At 38.3% G+C, this 20,923-nt stretch overlaps 5 protein-coding genes across 7 annotated transcripts; 3 read left to right on the top strand and 2 right to left on the bottom strand.

Moving 5' to 3' along the window:
- The first annotated feature begins 622 nt into the window (after positions 1–622).
- On the top strand, positions 623–1,714 carry Pk34A (Protein kinase at 34A). The gene has a single exon (XM_068294902.1). The coding sequence runs from the start codon at positions 623–625 to the stop codon at positions 1,712–1,714; it is 1,092 nt and encodes a 363-aa protein (XP_068151003.1).
- Positions 1,715–2,404: 690 nt separating this feature from the next.
- On the top strand, positions 2,405–4,778 carry kmg (kumgang). The gene is made up of 2 exons (XM_068294185.1): positions 2,405–4,015; positions 4,085–4,778. Exons 1-2 carry the CDS (start codon positions 2,489–2,491, stop codon positions 4,706–4,708), a joined length of 2,151 nt encoding a protein of 716 aa, XP_068150286.1. The 5' UTR covers positions 2,405–2,488; the 3' UTR covers positions 4,709–4,778.
- Positions 4,779–4,805: 27 nt separating this feature from the next.
- On the bottom strand, positions 4,806–6,733 carry DnaJ-H (DnaJ homolog). Its single transcript, XM_068294186.1, has 3 exons — positions 6,543–6,733; positions 6,021–6,464; positions 4,806–5,956 (listed from the first exon to the last, which is right to left on the bottom strand). The coding sequence occupies exons 1-3, from the start codon at positions 6,609–6,611 to the stop codon at positions 5,279–5,281; spliced, it is 1,191 nt and encodes a 396-aa protein (XP_068150287.1). The 5' UTR covers positions 6,612–6,733; the 3' UTR covers positions 4,806–5,278.
- Positions 6,734–7,125: 392 nt separating this feature from the next.
- Sirt1 (Sirtuin 1) lies at positions 7,126–11,015 on the top strand. Its single transcript, XM_068294184.1, has 2 exons — positions 7,126–8,756; positions 8,884–11,015. Exons 1-2 carry the CDS (start codon positions 7,556–7,558, stop codon positions 10,086–10,088), a joined length of 2,406 nt encoding a protein of 801 aa, XP_068150285.1. The 5' UTR covers positions 7,126–7,555; the 3' UTR covers positions 10,089–11,015.
- Positions 11,016–12,148: 1,133 nt separating this feature from the next.
- On the bottom strand, positions 12,149–20,444 carry Sfmbt (Scm-related gene containing four mbt domains). Of its 3 annotated transcripts, none has more exons than XM_068294501.1 (8): positions 20,279–20,444; positions 19,282–19,509; positions 17,853–18,867; positions 15,270–16,625; positions 14,957–15,206; positions 14,372–14,892; positions 13,895–14,307; positions 12,149–13,338 (listed from the first exon to the last, which is right to left on the bottom strand). In XM_068294501.1, exons 2-8 carry the CDS (start codon positions 19,426–19,428, stop codon positions 13,006–13,008), a joined length of 4,035 nt encoding a protein of 1,344 aa, XP_068150602.1. In that variant the 5' UTR covers positions 19,429–19,509; positions 20,279–20,444; the 3' UTR covers positions 12,149–13,005. The 3 variants fall into 3 exon arrangements, with proteins under 3 accessions (XP_068150602.1, XP_068150603.1, XP_068150604.1); XM_068294502.1 differs by having other exon boundaries at positions 13,970–14,307; positions 20,279–20,442; XM_068294503.1 differs by lacking the exons at positions 17,853–18,867; positions 20,279–20,444 and having other exon boundaries at positions 19,282–19,419.
- Positions 20,445–20,923: the final 479 nt, after the last annotated feature.

Below are 20,923 nucleotides of genomic sequence, written 5' to 3'. Positions count from 1 at the left end.
CTTTAAAACCAACCTTGATATGAATTTGAACTTAAGAATTTCTTTATTCTCAATATTATTCTCAAAATTCCAACTGTACTTACATATATTCTTTGCTAAACTTGACCATGTTAGCTGTTTCTTCATCTTCTTCATATTTCTCTAAAATTTTCGATGAATGAATTGTTATTGTTAGTTAAAAAATGCAAAAAACTTTTGTGAAACAGAGAAATTAGAAAATTAATTTACGCCAGAAACATTTCGAAATCCGACCACTGTGCGAAGACTAAACTTCAGATGGATGTCTACCCGATAATTTGATGTGTTGGTGACAGCTATACGACCCTGGCAAAATTTCGAGAGCCTGTGTATAAAAAGTCTGGTAACATAAGTCGGTCATTGTACAGATTGGCAACTCTCTAAAACCAGTTCCCTATTATTGTCCCTTGTTTTACATGTGTTGAGGACAAAAATATGGGTAAGTTTTGATTTCGTTTATTAAGGGGTCGCTACGGCCCAAGAATTCTTGAAATTTCCCCTCATCATCATTATACACCATCCATCCCGTCTTTAACTAGAAAATCAAAATCAATCGCCCAATCCCAACCATTATGTTATACCAGAGAATGAAACATTTCATACGATGGCATATTACCATTCAGGATGCAAATCGGTGCCCACATCCATTACTGTGAAAAAACTAATCGGTGGTGGAACCTTTGGTCGCGTTTATCAGGCCGAGCTGCTCGACAACGGTCATCGACAGCACGAGAGTAAAATGGTGGCCCTGAAGCAAATCGTCAATTTTGGCGACTATCAGCAACGGGAAGTGGATATCATGAATCAATTAACGCAGCATTGTAATATTCTGAAAATGATGTTCTTCTTTCACATTGAAATGGGTACACCGCCATGCAATTATATAATAATGGCCCTGGAACATATGCCTATGAGTCTATTGGACTATCTAGTCCAGCAACGTAAAAATAAGCGTCCCGTTGACCCCATCTACATTCGCATTCTGGCGTATCAGCTCTTTCGAGGATTGGCCTATTTGCATAGCAAAAGTATTTGTCATCGGGATATTAAGCCGGGGAATTTGCTGCTAAATGAAAAGAAAATGTTACTCAAACTGAGTGATTTTGGTAGTGCCAAAGTTCTGGTGCCCCACGAGGAGAATGTGAGTTATATTTGCACTCGTGCCTATAGGGCGCCCGAACTATTCGCCAACAGTGTTGTCTATAGCGTCTCTGTGGATATGTGGAGTGCCGGCTGCGTCCTTGCCGAAATGCTAAACGGCCTTCCACTCTTTGCCAGCAATAAACATGGCAAAGAACAATTACTCCATATTATCCAGATCTTAGGCACCACTGGCTTAGATCGTGTGCCTCGAATTATTACCATGTATGACATCACAGAGACAAAGATCCATACCTCACGTGATTGGAATGCCATACTAAATACTTATGTACCTCAAGATTTAGCAACCCTCTTAAATAGCTGTCTAGTCTATCAATCAATTGATCGTATATCATCTCTTCAGGCTTGTGCCGATCAGTGTTTCGACGAATTACGCTTAATGGAAACTCTACAAACGCCCATGCCCAATGGTGAGAGATTGCCACCGTTATTCAATTTTAGTAAAGATGAACTGGGTTCAGATGCAAAATTAGCCCTGCAGCTGTTACCATTATACATTTGCGAGGAGGGCGAATTGATTGAGACGCCATTCTAAGCCAAATACGTGGGCTATACATTTATAAAATGTATATGCACTATCTAATCTAGTCCTTCCCCTAGTCACCATATTAAATTTTGTACTAATTTTTATTGTACTAATAAAACTAATTATTTACATTTTATACACATAATGTAATCTTACTAAAACATTTTCTTTTTTTATTATTAACATCCTGTAAAGTCTTTAAGATGTGCATGTTTAGCCACATTTCCTGTATATAATCTTCAGTTGTATTATGTGCCTTTCGAATTTCAATTTTTGTCTCGAAAGAAAAAACTAAGAAAATTTCCTCCCCCCGAAATCTGTTAAAATTTCGATATTTTAGATCGATATTGCTTCTGAAATTTGCGATTTTACCCTCCACTGCCCTAACTGACCTATTTATCCACTAAGGATTTCGCCTTCTATTTGCCACTCTTTTTCTTTTAACTATGACTTATTTAATATTTATCTTCTCAAGTGTCATTACTGACCACTAATTTGAAATGAATTTACTTTAATATTAAAAAAAAAAAAAAATTAATTCCTATATCTTCAGTTATTTACAGCAAACTTGGTCTCTTCTATTTTGACAGACTGATGAAAAAGAAACCATCCCAGCAGGCTTGGCATTCAAAAAGAAGTTAAGACGTTTCTTGACGGTCCCACAGTTATTCAGTTAGAAACCAGTGCTCGTAGGCTTAACATCAGAGAACCACAAAACAAACAAACAAAACAGGCGAAAAAAGCAAATTTCCTGTGAAGCTCAATCATAAAAAGCATACGAATATGGAAGTTCCCTCGATGGTAGAACGTACTGGGGGACAGTTGGTGGTACGTAGTCTGGTCAGTGGTGCAGCTGTCTATCAAACTCCTGTGGAGGTTTCCGAGGCTAATGCCAGTCGCCAGGCAAATCCTTTAATGGATGTAGCGCAAATGGAACGTCAACTGGAACATTATAGTATGACCAATCGCTTGGTAGAAGCAATGCCGCTGGTGCAGATGAGTCATGAAAATGTGACAGATGGACCTTCAACAGCAAATACCGAAACTACAACTGTCAATGAGGATGTTTTACCACAGTGCAAAATACGTCGGAATTATAGTTGCAATCAGTGCTCTTTTTTTACGCAGAATCCTAGAAGTCATCTCTCACATTTGCGTGATGTACACGGCGAACGTATAGTGATAAATGAATGCAAGCTATGCCTCTATGCGTCACGTCACTTCCAGAAGCTGGTCAGGCACATGAAAATGGTGCACGGCTGTTCCGATGATGTGGGCGCTGTGGGACCCGGGGGCATCGCTGGAGTTCCTGTGAGAGGCAAACGAAATATTAGTCGTGAGTTACGCAAACGTCGTTTGGAGGAGAGCATTGAAATACCGTCTTCTTCAGTGAATCCCTCAATCAACTCTGGTCTCTTGCGTATGCTACAGAATGGACCATCGTTGGAGCAATTGAAATGTGAGCTGCAGCAACAGGAACAACAGCTTAGACACAGCATGGAGGCCTACAATCGCCAACAAGAGCTGCATCAACTGCAAGATATTGTGTCTAACAATAATAATATATTTTCCATGGCCTTTGAGTTTCAATGCAGAAAGATGCCAATACCACTGCCAGCAGCACGATCAACCATACAGGCGCCCTGTAAATTGGAACCGGAGAACAGCAGTTCTGATGACTCTGAAGAAGCCAATTCGGGCAGTCCAACGCCGAATGGCAGCAACAGCAATACCCTTCAATATCAATGCAAGAAATGCTCGTATAATACACCAATCCGTGCCCGATTCAAGAAACATGTCAAATACCATTCGATGCCATTGATTAAATGCAATTCATGTGATTTTCACACACCATACAAATGGAATTTGGACAGACATACGAAAAATCATGGTGCCAATGGTATATTCAAATGTGGCGTATGTGATTTTAGTTCCGATATCAAACAATCGCTGACCATACATGAGCAGAATCATCATGTACCCACTGTAGGTCAGCAGAAGGCCCTTGGTCGTCCCAATCTAGAGGAGAATGAAGGGAAAACTGGCATTTCAAAGAAATTGGATTTCGATGGTGAGCCGGGTAAAACAAATATTATAACTTGTTCTCATTGTCAGCAAAAGGTTCTAAATGCCGGAGATTTGATTAAACATTTGCAAGTTTGTGCATCAATCTCGCGAAATAATAATCAACACTTGCCACAGGCAGCTTTACCACTTTGTAATGAGTCGGAGCAAGTTGAAGAGGAACTGCCGCAGGTTGCTAGTGATTTGAGTTATTGCGGCGTAGAAACGGCTCCGGGATATGGAGAGGTGGGTGACCAACGAACTAAACACTTTATATTTAAGCCCACATTTTATCTTCACATCTCCCCATTATAGATCATAGATCAGCTTTCAATCGAAGAAGTGACCGATTTCACTCCTTGGAAAAAGGTATTTAAGTGTCCACATTGTACATTTTGGGCTGCAACAGCTTCGCGATTCCATGTCCACATTGTTGGCCATTTAAATCGCAAGCCATTCGAATGCTCTTTGTGTTCGTATCGTTCCAATTGGCGCTGGGACATTACCAAGCACATTCGCTTAAAGGCCATGAGGGATAAGTCACACAATCAGGCTCAAGTCTTGATGAACGATGAGACGGGACGACGTAATTATGCCAAGTACAATCAATATTTAACCTTAATGAAAGTCAATGCAGATCAGTTGGTTGCAAATCAAGATTCGGTTAGGGGATTAACACGCGTCAGTGATAAATTGGAACAGCTTTTTGAGCCCATGGAGCAAGACGACAATTCAGAGATTTCGGAACCACCTTTGGATTTAAGTAAACCCAAAATTGAGACTGTCAATAATAATGCTAAAGTTGCGGTGCCCCCATTTGCTGGATATAATGCTTCTCTGGTTATGAATTCTCCTCCCCCTAAACGGATGCAATATAATCCAGAGTCCAATCATGATGAAGAAGTTCCCCTGGACTTAAGCAAATCTATTTCTAAATAATTTACATATTTTCCTACTCAGTTAAAGCAAGATGTATAATAAAAGTTCCATTGAAATATGTGAAATCAAATATTTCCCTATTATTGGACAAAAATACTTTCAAAATCAAACATTTTTGTATATGTGTAAGAAGTTTACACATTTACAAGATTATTCATTTTACCAAAATTTTACACATAAAACTTGCAAAAGTTCGTTGACATAGATATAATTTCTACAGTGTTAGTGTACATGGTTACTTGTAGGTGGCGAACAACGAAAACTAAATAGTATTATGGTTATATTGCATAATTTAGCATGGTTTACGTAAAACATAGTCACATTTGGTTCATATTAATACAAATATCGCGGAGCTAAGCTAAACTAAAGATCTAATATAAATATCGATAAGTTTCGAATCACCCACATCAGTTTTTGTCACAGCAAACATTCCTGTATGAAAAACAATACTATAAATATTAAGACGACTAGCGGCACCAAAAAGCAAACTTCATCCACGCTTAGCGTGCCCAGAAGATGCCAAAGATCAAGGCTAAGATAGCGAGCCTGCAACAGCCATAGCCACAACAACTAAGCTGTCTGGCACTGGACACTTTCAAAATGTGGTGACTGACCAGCTCCATATTCATCGTCATCATCCTCCTGTTGAGCCTGTCGTTGGGCATGTGGCTTATAATCGGATAGTTGTACTTCTTCGGCTCCGGACGGTATATCAATTTTCTCTCGCCCCGGCAAGAGCTCCTCGAGGGTAGCCAGTTGTGTAGGATTGGCAAAGTTGTTTTCCGGAAAATTAACCACAAATTTGATATAAAGATCTCCACGATCCGAAGAACTGTTGAAAACTGGCATGCCACAACCACGAATCATTTTTATATGATTATGCTTAAGGACTTCACCCGGTTGTGTGCTCATGCAAATAGTTTTTCCATCCAGATGCTGGAAACAATGAGTGTATCCACAGAGAGCCTCAGTTAAATTAATATTCAAATCCTTCATATACAAATTGGCGTGACGACGAAGAAATACTGGATGCTCCAGTTGGGCAATTACTACAATGAGATCACCAAATTCTCCACCTCGCATCTGATGCCCTTCATTGGGATAGGGTAACTTCATCATGTGTGGCACTCCCTTCTCGACTTTAACATCGCGTTCTAATTTCTCTTCAACAAATCCTTGACCAAGACATGTTGAACAAAGCATAGACTCCTTTATGCTGAATCCACGGCCTTCGCATGAGGGACAACTCTTAAAATTATGGAAAGATAAATTCTCATAAGCCAAGTCATCCTTAATTACATTCCCGACTTACTGTGTCAAAAGTGTTGAGTCCCATAAACGTAAATGCCGCCGCTCGGCCAGACCCTCCGCAAGTCTGACACTCGTCACGTGCTTCTTTGGGTCCACCATCTCCATTACATTGGACACAAAGCTTTTGGCGTGTGTATTCCACCGGCTTATTCATGCCACCCTCGAAAATCTCTTCCAGCGTCAGGTCCAATTTTACAACAATTTTTCCCTCACGTTTTCCACTGCGTCCACTGCTGCCGGCAAATGGAAAGAATTGGGAGAAAAATTCGGCGGGGTCTGCAGAGCCTTCCATGCCCTCTTGCAAACCCTTTAAACCGTAACGGTCATAGATCCGACGCTTCTCTGGATCAGACAGCACCTCATAGGCGAATGAAATCTCCTTGAACTTGTCACCCGCCTCAGGATTTTTATCTGGATGGAATTCTTTGGCCAATTTGCGATAGTTCTGTTTAATCAAAGTAGAAGTTAAATTAAATGCATATTGTGCACAAGCCAAATGGTTTAAGCTATTCCACAGTCGTACCTTCTTAATCTCATCATCGGATGCATCTGGTGCCACACCTAATACTTCGTATAAATTTAGCTTGTCCATTGATCGATTGTGTTTCTTGTTTTTCCTTTATGCTAGCCTAAACCTCTTATAAACTAAATCAAATAAACATTGTTTTTGTGCACAGACAAATTTTTGGTATTGTATGACACTGTTTTCACTTCATATTGATGAGCCGGAGCTGGAACAGTGGTGCAATCATATGAAAAGATTTTATTTGTCGAATCAGAATTGGTAGATATATTTTCAGCACAAAAACTTTACAAAAATAAATTGTTATGCAAATATTTATTTTTTGATTGCCAACATTACTTACATTTATTTTATTGTTTGTTATGTTAAGAGTTTTATGTAATCTTATTTAATGTTTGTAAATTCATATGGGTTCCCCAACAATGCCTTACCACTGTGCAAAAGTTAATGAAAAAGTAGTAGTGTTGCAAAAGGTATAATTAAAGAGACCGTATTTTAGCATTTTTTGAAAAGCGTTATACCATTTTAGCCAATGCGTTAGGACAATTCGAGCCAACGCCCTTTGGTAACACTCATACGCACTCACACATCTACGTGTGTGCCATCTTGGTTTTTTCATCGGAAAATTTTCCAGAAATTACGTCGAAAAAAATTACGAAAAAATTTAAAATAAATTAATTAAATAAATTTTTCAAAATTTTAAAAAAGTGTTAAAAAAATTTCAAGTATTTAGAAAAATTTTTGGGTAATTTTGCGAATTTTTTTGGATAGAAAAAAATTTTTTTCCTCAAGCTGAATATAAGTACGAAGCAGAGGAAGAAAAGATTTTGTGTGTACCAACGAAAGAGCGGTGAAAACGGAACGTGAGAAAGCAGCAACAGCGCAGTAGCAACAAGACGACGACGAGGAAGAAGAAGCAGTAGGCAACACTAGCAGACAAAAACACCAGAGCAATAGAAATTTAATGGTACCAGCAAAGGAAGCAAAACTGTATTGACAGAGAAATCTCGAAAATGATGGAGAATTATGATGAAATACGATTGGCTTCAAATATCACAGTAAATGCCAAAGATTTAATGGATGAAGTTTGCGATGAAAGTACGAAATTAACGAATTTTGATTTTGGCGCCGAAATTCTCACAACAACAACTACAAGCAAATCAGAAGCAGAAGCAACAGCAAACAAAACAAAAACAGTAGAAGAAGAGGAAGCAGCAATACAGATGTGCGCCAAACAGAAAATTCAAACAGTTGTTCCAAATACAGAAGAGGAAGAAGACGAAGATGAGGATGCCTCTGTGTCCTCTGAATGTGACGACGACGACGATGATGATGACGACGACGAGGAGGAGGGAGAGGATGATTCAAATTCTAGTTCAGATTGTTCATCAATAATGGGTGGTGGTGTTAATGGCATGGATGACGGCGGCGGCGGAAGTTCTACTGACTTTAAACTTCGTTGGCTTCAACGTGAATTTTATACGGGTCGTGTGCCCCGTCAGGTAATTGCCAGCATCATGCCACATTTTGCCACCACCAGCTCTGATTTGCCCGATGACTCTGTACTCTGGGATTATTTGGCTCATCTATTGAATGAACCTAAACGACGATCCAAACTCCAGCATGTCAATACATTTGACGATGTGATTGATTTGCTACAAAAATCACAACGTATCATTGTTCTAACTGGTGCAGGGGTATCTGTTTCATGTGGCATTCCCGATTTTCGTTCCACCAATGGCATTTATGCCCGCTTGGCTCACGATTTCCCCGATCTTCCCGATCCGCAAGCCATGTTTGATATTAATTATTTCAAGCGTGATCCTCGTCCATTCTATAAATTCGCTCGAGAAATATATCCTGGTGAATTTAAACCATCGCCATGTCATCGTTTCATCAAAATGTTGGAAACGAAGGGTAAATTGTTGCGAAATTATACCCAAAATATTGACACCTTAGAACAGGTGGCTGGCATCCAAAGGGTCATCGAGTGTCATGGTTCATTCTCTACGGCCTCGTGCACCAAATGCAAATACAAGTGCAATGCCGATGCCTTGCGCAAGGATATCTTTGCTCAACGCATTCCAGTCTGCCCACAATGTCAGCCTCATAAGGAGCAGAGTGTCGATGCATCGGTGGCTGTTACCGAAGATGAACTTAAACAGCTTGTGGAGAACGGCATCATGAAGCCAGACATTGTCTTCTTTGGTGAAGGTAAGTGAACATATCTAATTGATAAGCTGTTTGTTTATTATTGCAACAATAAACATTGTTTGGAGCATAAGAATAATCCATTTGTGTCCATTTGTTTTTTCTCTCTATTTCGTTTGATCTTATGTAGGTTTGCCAGATGAGTATCATACAGTAATGGCCACAGATAAGGATAAATGCGATTTGCTAATTGTCATTGGGTCATCGCTTAAGGTACGCCCGGTGGCTCATATACCAAGTAGCATTCCGGGCTCCGTGCCACAGATTTTAATAAATCGTGAGCAGTTGCATCATTTAAAATTCGATGTGGAATTATTGGGAGATTCGGATGTTATAATTAATCAAATATGTCATCGATTGTCAAGCTCTGGCGAAGATCCAACCTGGCAACAGCTGTGCTGCAATGACATGATTCTCCAGGAATCAAAAGAATTAATGCCGCCAGAGCATCATCATCAGCATCGCCACCACTATCATCCGTGTCAATATGCCCAACAATTGTTGGACTCTACAGATACTCAATCGCTTAAATCGAATGGCTCAGCAGCTGGAACTTGCTCAGATAGTGGCTTTGAGTCCTCCTCTGCCGATCGGGCTGCCATTGAGCGCATCAAATCAGATATACTGGTGGAACTCAATGAGACGGCAACTCCAACTGGTCTAAGTACTGGTCCTAGCTATCGCCATTTGTCGATTGATTCATCCAAGGATAGTGGCATCGAGCAATGCGAACAAGATCCCCGTATGGTTAACCGCAATCTTGTCCAGGAGACCAAGACAGCGGCACCGAGTCTAACTCCCATGCAGCCGCAGCGAATTAAACGACAAACTGCAGGCGAGCGATTGCAATCGGGAACCTTCTATTGCCATAGCAATAATTACTCCTATGTATTCCCGGGAGCTCAGGTCTCTTGGGATGATTATAGCGACGATGATGATGATGATGGTGGTAGACATGGCCATGATATATTTTCCCATGAACTCGATGATGATGATAATGATGGGGAAGATGCTTTTGACTTGAATGCCACACCCCTGTCTCCTTTATTACCGCCTTCGCTAGAGGCTCATATTGTCACAGAGATAGCCAGTAGTGTAGGAGCGGTATCAACAGCAGTAGGTAGTAGTAGCACCCTGGATGTCTGCCCTCTCGTCCCGACCGACAAAGCTGATAGCAATTGTCTCAGTCCCAGCCAAAAGAGATTAGCTGTGGCCAGTAATAGCAACGAGGACGACGACGAGGTAACGCCGCTAAAGAAGCGGCGACCAAGCCAAGAGGCCGAGTATAAACTAGAGAAGAGTCCTCCGCCTGCTCCAGCAGCATTAGCTATATAAATTTATTTAGGTTAGATTCATATACATATTTATTATTCTATTTGTCCAGAGAAGCTCGGCGCTAAAAAAAAGAAATTGTACTCACAGGAGGCTTGGATGATTTTAAGATTACCACCATTCTCCTTGTACCACTACCCATCTTTCTCTGCCCTTACCTTTTCTTTAATGATATTCGTTTCCTTCTTATGTTAGGTTTTTTATTTATATTATATAAAATATCACGGAATGCTGTAAATGTTAGTATTTTATCATATTAAGTTGTTATTGAGGCCTTTTTAAAAAAAGACGCGAAAGCGCAGATTTCTTTTTTCGGTATTTGATAAAGATTTCATCTTAAGCCTCAACTGAAAAAAAAAATTTTTCTAGATAAATAAGCATAAAATTATACAAATATTATTATTCTATACATTTATTATATGTAATAGTTTAAGTAACCTAGACAAAATCATATTAAAGTACACAACAACACCCTGTATATAAGCACACACACACACACACTTTTTTGTATATTGAGTTGAATTAATGTATATTGAATCCCTTTTTTTTATTTTTGTCCTTTATTTCTACTATACTCTATACAATTCTAAATTCTTCGGTTATGGCAACTAATACTTTAATGCACATTTTTATACGACACACACACACACACAACTACTATTATAAATATATATGTAAACACGTATATTTATAATATTAGATATTTTCAATAGAATATGAATCCAGAGTTTGTCATTTGATGTGAACGGTAATCAAAAAAAAAAGCATAATAATTAAAGAAGAAAACAATGCAAAAAGCAAGCACACAATTTAGTATAAATGTTTAGCCACCAAACGCATATAGAGTGTAAATATTGTCAGAAAAGAACTGTATTAATATCCAAAATACATATATGTATATGCCTACATATATACATACTTAAACTAAAATCGCAAGTCTTTTATTTCAACAAATTTTTTGTTTAGTTTAAATTTTAATAACTATGTTCCGTGTAAAACTGATCTGCCAATTTTTGAACTAAATGGGACAATCACACCAGTCGCTCTGCTTTACTTTGTGGTGGAACTATGTATTCCTGCTATGAGCTATACCCCAAGAAGTACGATTTCCTAGTTCCACACAGTATTGATTGTATTTGATTTAAAGGCGGATCGGATATAAATCCGGTAGTGTTATTTTTCATCAGAACTTCCCCCGAGCTGGGAGTGGGATGGGATGGCCGTTTCTTAGGTTCGATATCCAGAATCGAACCCTGATTTCTCGTTATCTCTTGCTACCATGGTGGTCTCTAAATCATCGCATTAAAGTGAATAAAAATGATGGAAAATTTAACAACTATTCAAAATGTGTTGTCCCTTAAAGATAGTAATATTTTTTAATGGATCGGTATTTTGATCAAATTCAATACCTCACATTTTAAAATGGTTATGAACACTTGGAAATTTAGGTAAAGAAAACTCACATCAATTTTTTAACGAAAAAATTGCAAAAAAATAATATGTAAGAGTTTAATGCAGATTAACAAGAAATAAGAAGTCATGAATTGTATGTGAATATATAAAAATTTTCAAATGCTTCAGGAACTAAGTATTGGAAAATATAGTATAAATAATTGACAATATATTATATATAAATTATTAAAAGGAGAAATCCCTTTCAATAAATTGAAATCTTGGCAGTATGAAGCTTAAACTCCAAGCTCATATATTATAGGGTTAATTATATATTCTTCTTTCGGTTCCTAACGACGTTTGTCAATTTCCAAGAAATCTTTAAAACTTTTTTTCGACAGTTTTCTTTTCCTCCTTCGATAATTTATGCTCATTTTTAAAACCTAAATTTTTGAAAATTAAACACGATCTGAGTTCTGAGTTCAGTATTTACTATACTGATTCAGATAAAATATCCTGTTTTTCGAAATACCCCCAAATAAAACCAACATTTTTTCAATACTTGCAATTTTGAATTCGTTTTTATTAAGTATTTTGCTTTGTGTTTTGACATTAGCTTGTTACTTAAGAGTACACTATAATTACATACGCTAATATATTTAAGGTTTACATTTTCATTTTTGAAAAGGGGGGAGTGGAGTTTTACATACAAGTTTTTTGCTTAACAACTCATGCCATCTCTCAAATAAAGTAAGATTTTGTATGTCTGGGAGAAAAAAAGTTCTGGAATCGAGCGCTTTATGACTGGATATCATTTATTTGAATTAAAGGATGTGAGAGGTTTCATTTACGCTTAACTCAGATAACTACATACATATGTATACGCTAATTATGCTGCCTGATTTCTCAATTGATTTGCTCTAAACAGAATGTAAAATATGTGAGGGGCGGGAGGTGATGGTATGTGATTTTGGTATTCGCTCGAGTTAGTTCTGCGATATTATGAATTATGTATGTACAATTAGCAGAACTAAGTTTTATGAATTGCTTTTGTTTAGATTACAAAAATATGCGTGTTTGTGATAAAAATGTATTCCGCAGTGTTCATCCTCACAAAAAAAAAAACTTATATATACTATATATAGAAACTCTGACTGATATAACATGAGCATACCTTCTACAGACTATGATATATCTATTAATGATATAAGTGTATGTATAATAATCATAATATATAATATAAAATAACGCGCTGTGAGACTTGAGTTAGTTATACAAATTGTATTATGGATTGGTTAAAATCCATTCTAGGCAACGTATGTGTTTCGATTTCAAGTGCTAACAAAAATACTTTAGGATATACAAATATAAATTATATATCTATATATGATTGATATATCCCCAAAAGGAAGAGGATTTAACTGTCTTCTTCCCATGTATAATGTCTATCGGTGACAACTTTCGTTTAGACAAATCAAATCCAAATATTACAAAATCATAAAATTGCATAAAAACTAAAAATCCCGCACTATAAAAATGATGATTTATTGGTCTTGGGTATTCTGGCCTTGCCCGGATTTATTTTGCACTTTAACTTGGCAATGAGGTCGGAGATTTTTAACGCTGGTCCCACTTTCATTCCAAGCAATGGCATTATATCATCCTTTGTTAACTGTAGCAAACGTTTGCCATCAATCTTATTCCGGCTAAATGTGTCGCAATGCGGCGTACAGTCATTAACGCGCAGAAATTGCGATACATCGTAGACGTTCCAGGTATCTGGTATGAGATCCAAATGCGCATCATTTGAATCAATATCGGCCAGTCGTGGAATGTACTTGCTATTGGTCGCAGAGGAATTCTGTAGGGGGGGTAAAATAAATGGATTCAATTAGTTTTTTAGTTTAAAAAACTTGCTTGTGTTCATTCGAATGATTTGTTTGTGTTGGCGGGAACAGGCAAAGGGATAGATGTGATGGTTTAGGGTTTCAGTTAGTTGGGCTGGATTGGCTATGTGGGAGCAATGATGTTGCAAGTACCAAAAATAACAGTGCGTAAGTAAAATAAAATTATATACAAAAATTGTTTGCTTTTTCGCAAAATGGATCTAGTTACAAACAAAAAAAAAAATCTATAGATTCGATAGCAAACAAAAAACGAGAGGCACAGTGAACGATGTTGCAGCAAATATTTGGTAAATTTAAATTTAAGTTTGTTTCATTTGCCTTAGCAACTTATTCACTGTGCTCTGTATTTTGAATATGACCGCAATACATGACAGCTGGACAACAGGCAGACTGGTAGGCAAGCAGGCAGGCAGGCGGCTTGGTAGGATAACGATGTCGATGGCGATGATAATTATGACAATGATCATGATCATACACTATATACGCACTATTATCTCTCTACGTACTCACCGCAATGTAACTAGTGGCTTTGCGTCCCACAATTGGTGGGGCAGGTGATTTAGTAGTGGAAGATTTTTTCATTACCATTTTGTTGTTGCCTGCAACAGTAGCAGCAGCAGCAGATGCAGCAGGAATTACCGTTGAGCCGGCGATTGCTGTTGTCGAGACAGAAGCGTTGGTGGATGCAACCCCATGGAGGATCATCTGATCAGTGGAGGAGTGGGTAGTTGACTGCTCAGACATGTGACTGGTACTGCCGTCACCATCAGCATCGCCATCACCATCGGCATCGTCGTCATCATCCTCTTCGGGTTGATTATTCTCATAGAAGGCAGCATTGTGATGCTCTGGTTTTAGTTCCAGTTTAATGCTCAGCTTGGGCAAGTGGGGTGTGGTCTTTAAGGCAATAGTGCGAGGTTTAACTGAAAGAGAGAATATCAGAATGTAGAGACTATAGTGCTTGGCATGGATTTTATTTATACTTACCGGATGGTGCTTGATTGTCATGTTGCTGCTTAACTCCTGGCGCAGACGTTACACCCTTTTTGGGTTTACGTTTTCTCTGCACTTTTGGTTTTGGTGCTGGTTTTACGACTGGCTGATAGGTAACTCTTGGTGGTCCTTCCAGTTTGTGTCCCACCAGAACACACCAGCCCACTGGATAGATGTCGGCCGATTCGCAATCTAACCATTGATCATACTCATCCGTCCAGCCATCGAAATGAACTTTCAGCAGACGACCCACGACACGAGCGACTGTGGCTACACAAACCAGACGTGGATCCATTAGATCAGCACATTCGAGACTCATGCCAGCCTCGAAACCATGATTTGGAACAACACGATGAAATAGATGCTGTGCGGCGGCTACAGTGCCCGTATCACGTAGATAACGCTCCCAGGTGAATGTGCCGGCCTCATAGCCATTTGGAGGAGTCACTGTAATGTTGTTGCTCGCACAAAAGCCTGCGGGAAAAATGCACGGTGACTTCTCGTGATAGCAGAACCTATACCAAAAATAAGAAGAATTCCATTTAGTTAAGAGATCTGTGAAGATTATAGATTTCTCACCAATCCGACCCAGATTCATCTGGTTGATACGAATCAATACGTATCATCATGTAGCCAAATTTCAATACAGCCATCACAGTGGCCGGACAAATAGAGGAAAGATTTAAAGGGTCAACAGCTTCCACTTTCATGCCTGCTACAAAACCATTCGTTTTGCCATCCAAGAAGTATTCATCAAAGGTAAAATTCATTTTGAACAGCTCAATGGTGGCATCATCTTCATGTACTTCAATCATGGCCTCGCGACCAGCTGGATGATTAAATAAGGTTTAGATTTATGTATTTTAAATTACTTATTGGATGTTAATCTTACCCAGCATTCGTTCAAGATAGTCCTGGGGGGCAGCTAAATTATGACCCACTGTTGTTGCCCACCCCACAGGATGTATAATTGGTGAATCCTCGTGACACCAGAAGCCATCATCCGAGTCAAAGTAACGCAAAAATAGACGTTTGCCCACTATTTTCGTAACAGTGGCCAAACGCACCTGAGAGATGCGATCCTTATCGACACACTCGAGATTCAGACCAAGACGAAAACGTGATTGAAGACTATCGTTGATTTTGTTGTAGAAATTGGAGGGCAGGGTACGTGCACCCGATAGACGACCCACTAGAAAATCCTTCCAATCCTTATATTTATGCTCAATGGTCCGCGGAGGTATTAATGGTTTGCCCCTTGTGGCACACCAGCCAACCGAATGGACTTCAGCATTGCAGAGATTCACCCAAAAATCATGGGAGTCCGTATCGAATCCTTCATAGCTCATTAGAGCCTTATAACCCTTAATTTCCAGAATGGTGGCCACCCAGAATGAGGTAGGTGTTTGTCCCGGCTGAATCACCTCTATATTATCGCAATCTGTGTTCTCCACTTCAACCTTCATGCCCACACCCAAATTATCCCAGACCTCACAGCCAGGAGCATGCGGAAAACAGATTACGGGTGCCGCATTAAACCCCTCTTTACGCAGACGAGATAGCCAATCATATGAGTGTGTGGGATCATGCATACGCCTTCGTATACTATTGATTTTCTCCATTTGCGGACATGGACCCGGAAGACGTTCGTATTTTGGTATTTGTGGCAGATCATCCTGCGGAAAAACGTCTTTGAACAGACGTAGAGCTTTGGGCGTTGGCGCCGCGCTTAGATACGGCCCCGCACCATTTGCCTGGCCAGCTGGGGCGACAGCATCGCCTACATCGCCACCATTCAAAGCGGCTATCGTCTCATCGGTGGCCATTTGTATTGTATTGGCTGCGGCATCGCCTCCCAAAGACATTGGCTGACCAAAACCATTTAATTGTGTGATCTTTGATTGATCTGTGATACGGAAACGATAATTGGCATTCTTAATGTGAGCCGCTTGTAGAGCCAACTCAATATCCGATTGCTGCTGCAACTGCTCATGCTGCTGCTGCTGATGTGGCGACTCCTCTGTGGGATCACTTATGCAATCGTCTGTCATATCCAGTCCGGCGGTAGTCGAATTACCCGCAGGTCCTGGTGAATTACTACTAACTTGTGCTGCAGTGCCATCCATTTTACTACTATTCAATACCAACGAATAGAGTTCACCACGGGCACAGGCCATGCTGCAGAAGCGTCGAGATTTCGTATAGAATGTATGCTTTACACCAATGGCACCGCAACGCTCACAGACAGCTATAAAAAAGAACGATAATTAAAAAAAACAAGTTCAAAATTATTAACAACATTGTTAACATCTTTGTAAAACAATATTCTAAGTTAGTTCTTTTTTCTACCTGCCCCCATACAAACCCAAATTCTTGCTAAGCAAATAATTTTTTTATATAAAAAAACATAAAAATTAATATATACTCAAAAAATAAACTAAATACAAAAAAAAAAAAGAAAATAATAGAAGAAAAAACTAGGATTGTTGATACTTTTAAATAATTTTAAATTGCTTAAAACAAAAGGTCTTTGATTTGGAAACTCAGTTATTATTTGATTAATAGATGTTTAAACTTTAAAGTATGCTCATAGTTTTAAAAACTGAATTTATTTCCAAAATAGATCAACATAAAAAAAAGAGACAAGTTAAGTTTAGCAGATTTGAAATTCAAAAATCAATCGTACCCAGGTTGTTTGGCGTATTCTAAAAGATATTCTTTGCAGTTTTGAATAGATTCAATAATTTAGATTGTAAACTCAGTTACAAAATGAATGAACACGAGTTCTCGCGTTAAAAGCGGAAAAGACCATTAAGAAGAAGAAATGCTGCCAAGTTGCGACAAGTGCGACAATCGATATTAAAATTTAGGGTTGCCAAAATAAATAAAGTGCAAATTTCTTTACTACATAAAGGAATAAATATATATACATATATACTACGTGATGAAAGTGCAGAAGAATTGCAATCGAAAGGTTTGATTATAATCGATTATTCAAAGGACCTGGTCTGTCAAATGGCGAAATTGACAGAAATGTAAAACTGTCAAAATTAATTACATAGATAACAGAACTATTCACAAATTTCAAACTTGACCCATTACAAAACGTCAAAATTTGTTGTGATAGATACATAAGTTTTTTGACTATAAAATTAAGATTCTATTATTGTACACAATTGCAATTCTTCTGGTTTCAAAATAATCATTGTGATAATTTACAATTTTATATTGTTAAATGCTGTTAGTTATTTCTTTGATGGGTAAAATTAAAGAAATTGGAAAATGTATTATCTTCGTTGACCATGTGGATTAAATTGTTTTACAATCAGAATATTACGAGAGTTTCTTCAACAAGTTATTTTTTATGTTCGACCTCTTGCTTTTCGTTCTTTGTTTTTTATATTTTTGTATTCGACATATTTTTCTATCAACAATTCTAGTGTGAGGTGTGTTTTGATGGACACAATAACCTTACCCATGCCATCTTTTTGTATTGGTATCACCGATGGATCTATGTTGCCTTTGTAGGCAATTGGAGTCTTTAACACAAGTCCTGGCCTGTTTACTGGCTCGATTTTACGTGTCTTTCGCGGGGCTCGCTGCATTACGGATGAACCTGTGGGCGATGAGGTGATCGATGATGACGAGTTGGTCGCGGTGGATGAGGCGATCATATTGCCATTACCGCCGCCACCGCCACTACCCTTAGCTATGCTGTAGGAGGATTGCGTCGATGATGATGATGATCGTATTTGCTTAGCCATAATGGGTGTCTCTCCATTGTTCATCAATATATTGCCAAATGGATTGACGCTATTGGTAATTAAGGCATTGGCGTTGGACATTGTGGCGGTGGAGGTTAGAGTTGTTCCAAGTAGTTTATGATGCAATAGGCCATCACCTAGGGGGACTAGCAGATCATGCTCCACACCACCGCTAACAGATGATAAGCCAGCTGGTGTTAGACTTCCAACCGGCATTTGTGCCATGCACGAGGAAGATGATTGTGATATATCCTTATCCGAGGAGTTCATGAAATCTGTGTCATCATAGGAATTATTATCCTCATTCATCATCACAAAGTCATCAATGTTGATTATCTCCTGTTTGGGCTGCAATACCGAAGAACCGTCATCGTAGGCATCTTCAATTTGGCCATAGATTTGCTGCTGCTGATGTTGTTGCTGTGCATCATCATCATCCTGAAGCACTTGATCGGTACTGAGTAAGCCATTTGGATCTTGTATCAGATGATGTCCAACACCCATACCCTCCACACTGGCCGTTACTTCGGCGTAATTCTGGAACACGGCAGCGGCTGCAGATTGCTGTAATAGCTGCTGCTGCAATCCGCCCATATGGGCAAAGCCATAGAGATTATTTGTATTGGTGGCTATCAGTGTGCCCGGTTGAACGCCCAGCGCTGCAGCCGCTGCAGCAGCCTGACCGGTGAAATCCCCCCCAACAAGGCTCATCATTGGATTCATATCCTTTTGTTGATATTAAAGTTGTGTGGTATTTGTGAATTGTTTTGTTTGTTTGTTTTTAGATTTTTTGTTTTGATATCGGGGTGTGGTTGGTGGTTGGTGTGTGAATTTATATTATATTTTTCGTTTGTTTTTTAATTTGTAACCAATATACACATAAATCATAGAAAAGAAAGTAGAAGAAATAAGTAAACAAATTCCAATTTGTTAAGAGAGATTGGCCAATCCCCAAGGTAAATGATTTAACCTAAAGGAATTTGGGTTTGTTTGGTTAACAAATACAATAGAAGAGCCTTCTATAACCTCTAGATGGCTCATCTTTTATATTTTTTTTCTTTATATATATGTATATATTTTACTTTCAGAGAGATTGGCTTCCTTTACTTTACACAAAACTTATGCCGTTTTTGTACTCACCAAAGTTGGTTGATGTTGCATATCCTCCATAACAGAAAGTCCAACTGTGGGATGTCCCAATATTGTGGCTGCATCCTCCAATGAAATGCGTTCCGAATTATATTGGCTACTCATCCACATCATGCGCAAGCCATCGGCTGGATTCATATTGATGCCGATGGATGGTACACAGGAGGAGATCGTATCAAATCTTAGTCCAATGACATTTATACCTCATTCATTTGGAAACTGTAGAAAAGAAAAATGGTAACCAAGTTAGTAATTAATCAACCATTTTGGCCTTTATGTGATATCAGATGTTGTCACCTGTCTACGAAAGAATCCCTAAACAGGTTCACAATCCTAATAGGAGTGAAATTTAAAAAGATCGCGTTATCCTGAATTTGTAAATAGGTTTCTACTAAAAATAATGCCAAAGAAAAAATTGCTTTGCATTCCTTAAGGCTATAATTAAAATGTATATGGGGAGCCTTTGGGTCTAGTCCGTCCCTGGTCAGAAGCATTCTCACACACACACATATACACAAAGCATATGTATAGAATTATACACATGTATGTGGAAATTCACAAAGTGTAGTCCATATGGCAATTCTGACATATTCGTCCTTTTTACAGTTTACTGCTTCTTTTTCTTTAAAAAAGTAAATAGTACTTTTCTTTATTTTTTTCGCATTTGCATTAACAGGCAGCTGCTGCGCATTGGCTAAGTGTCAAATGCAAGGGTGCCCCGCCGATTTGACGGCAGCGTGATTAATGACTTCCGTTGGCTTCACTTCTCACTTTGCAGCATTATGTCCGCATTTAAAGTCTTTCTCAATTGCAAATGTTTATTACAAAATAAACTTTCATGAAATTTATCTTTGCGTTTTGTTAAATATTGCCTGCGGCTAATTCTTTTTCGCTACAGAAAAAGTCAATCAAGCGCACACATTACAGACAGGCGACACCACAAACACAGAGCACAAAGAAAATTACCATTGAAAACATTGAAACTTACAGTATTTACTCATGTTATAGTTGATTTCAATGCAAAATTATTTTTTGTGTATATTTCAAAATCTTTTAAAGCATTTTTTTAACGTTTTTCTGGGAAATTAGTTGTGTTTTTTGCTTGTTTTTGCATATGTATGTGTGTGTTAACTTTCTGCATTTGCGCCAGTTCAGGGCTGGATATTGCCAGTGACAGGGTTGTATATGGCAAACAACAATGCGCTGTAGAGATGAGAGTAATTCTGTATGTAACCGTTACTTGTCACTGAATTGGTAAGAATATAAATATTTGAGAAGTATCATGAAACTGATGCAAAAAAATATAACTATTCCCATTATTGGAATTTAAAAAAATTAATTTTAATTTAATATTTCTTAGTTAAACTAAATATTCTCAACAAAAGTCTATTAATTAAACAAATTAATAAAAGATGAATCACCTTTTTAACAATCATTACTCTTTTTTGTGTCATATTAATGTCGAAATAAAGTATATAATTTTTGTGAAATACGTATATTTATTTAAAAGAAAAGGAAAAATAGTTTTTCAGTTCGAACTACGTGAATTAAAAATTGTGATAACCACCATCTCTAATTGCGTATTTCCTTTTGCGCATTTATTTTTCCAGGGCTACATAGCCAGCAATTTTAT

Source organism: Drosophila tropicalis, unplaced genomic scaffold (assembly GCF_018151085.1).
Source record: "Drosophila tropicalis isolate 14030-0801.00 unplaced genomic scaffold, ASM1815108v1 contig_845, whole genome shotgun sequence".
In the NCBI taxonomy this organism is placed as follows: Eukaryota; Metazoa; Arthropoda; class Insecta; order Diptera; family Drosophilidae; genus Drosophila; species Drosophila tropicalis.
The sequence above is the reverse complement of the archived record's forward strand: the minus strand, read 5'-3'. Positions and strand labels throughout refer to the sequence as shown.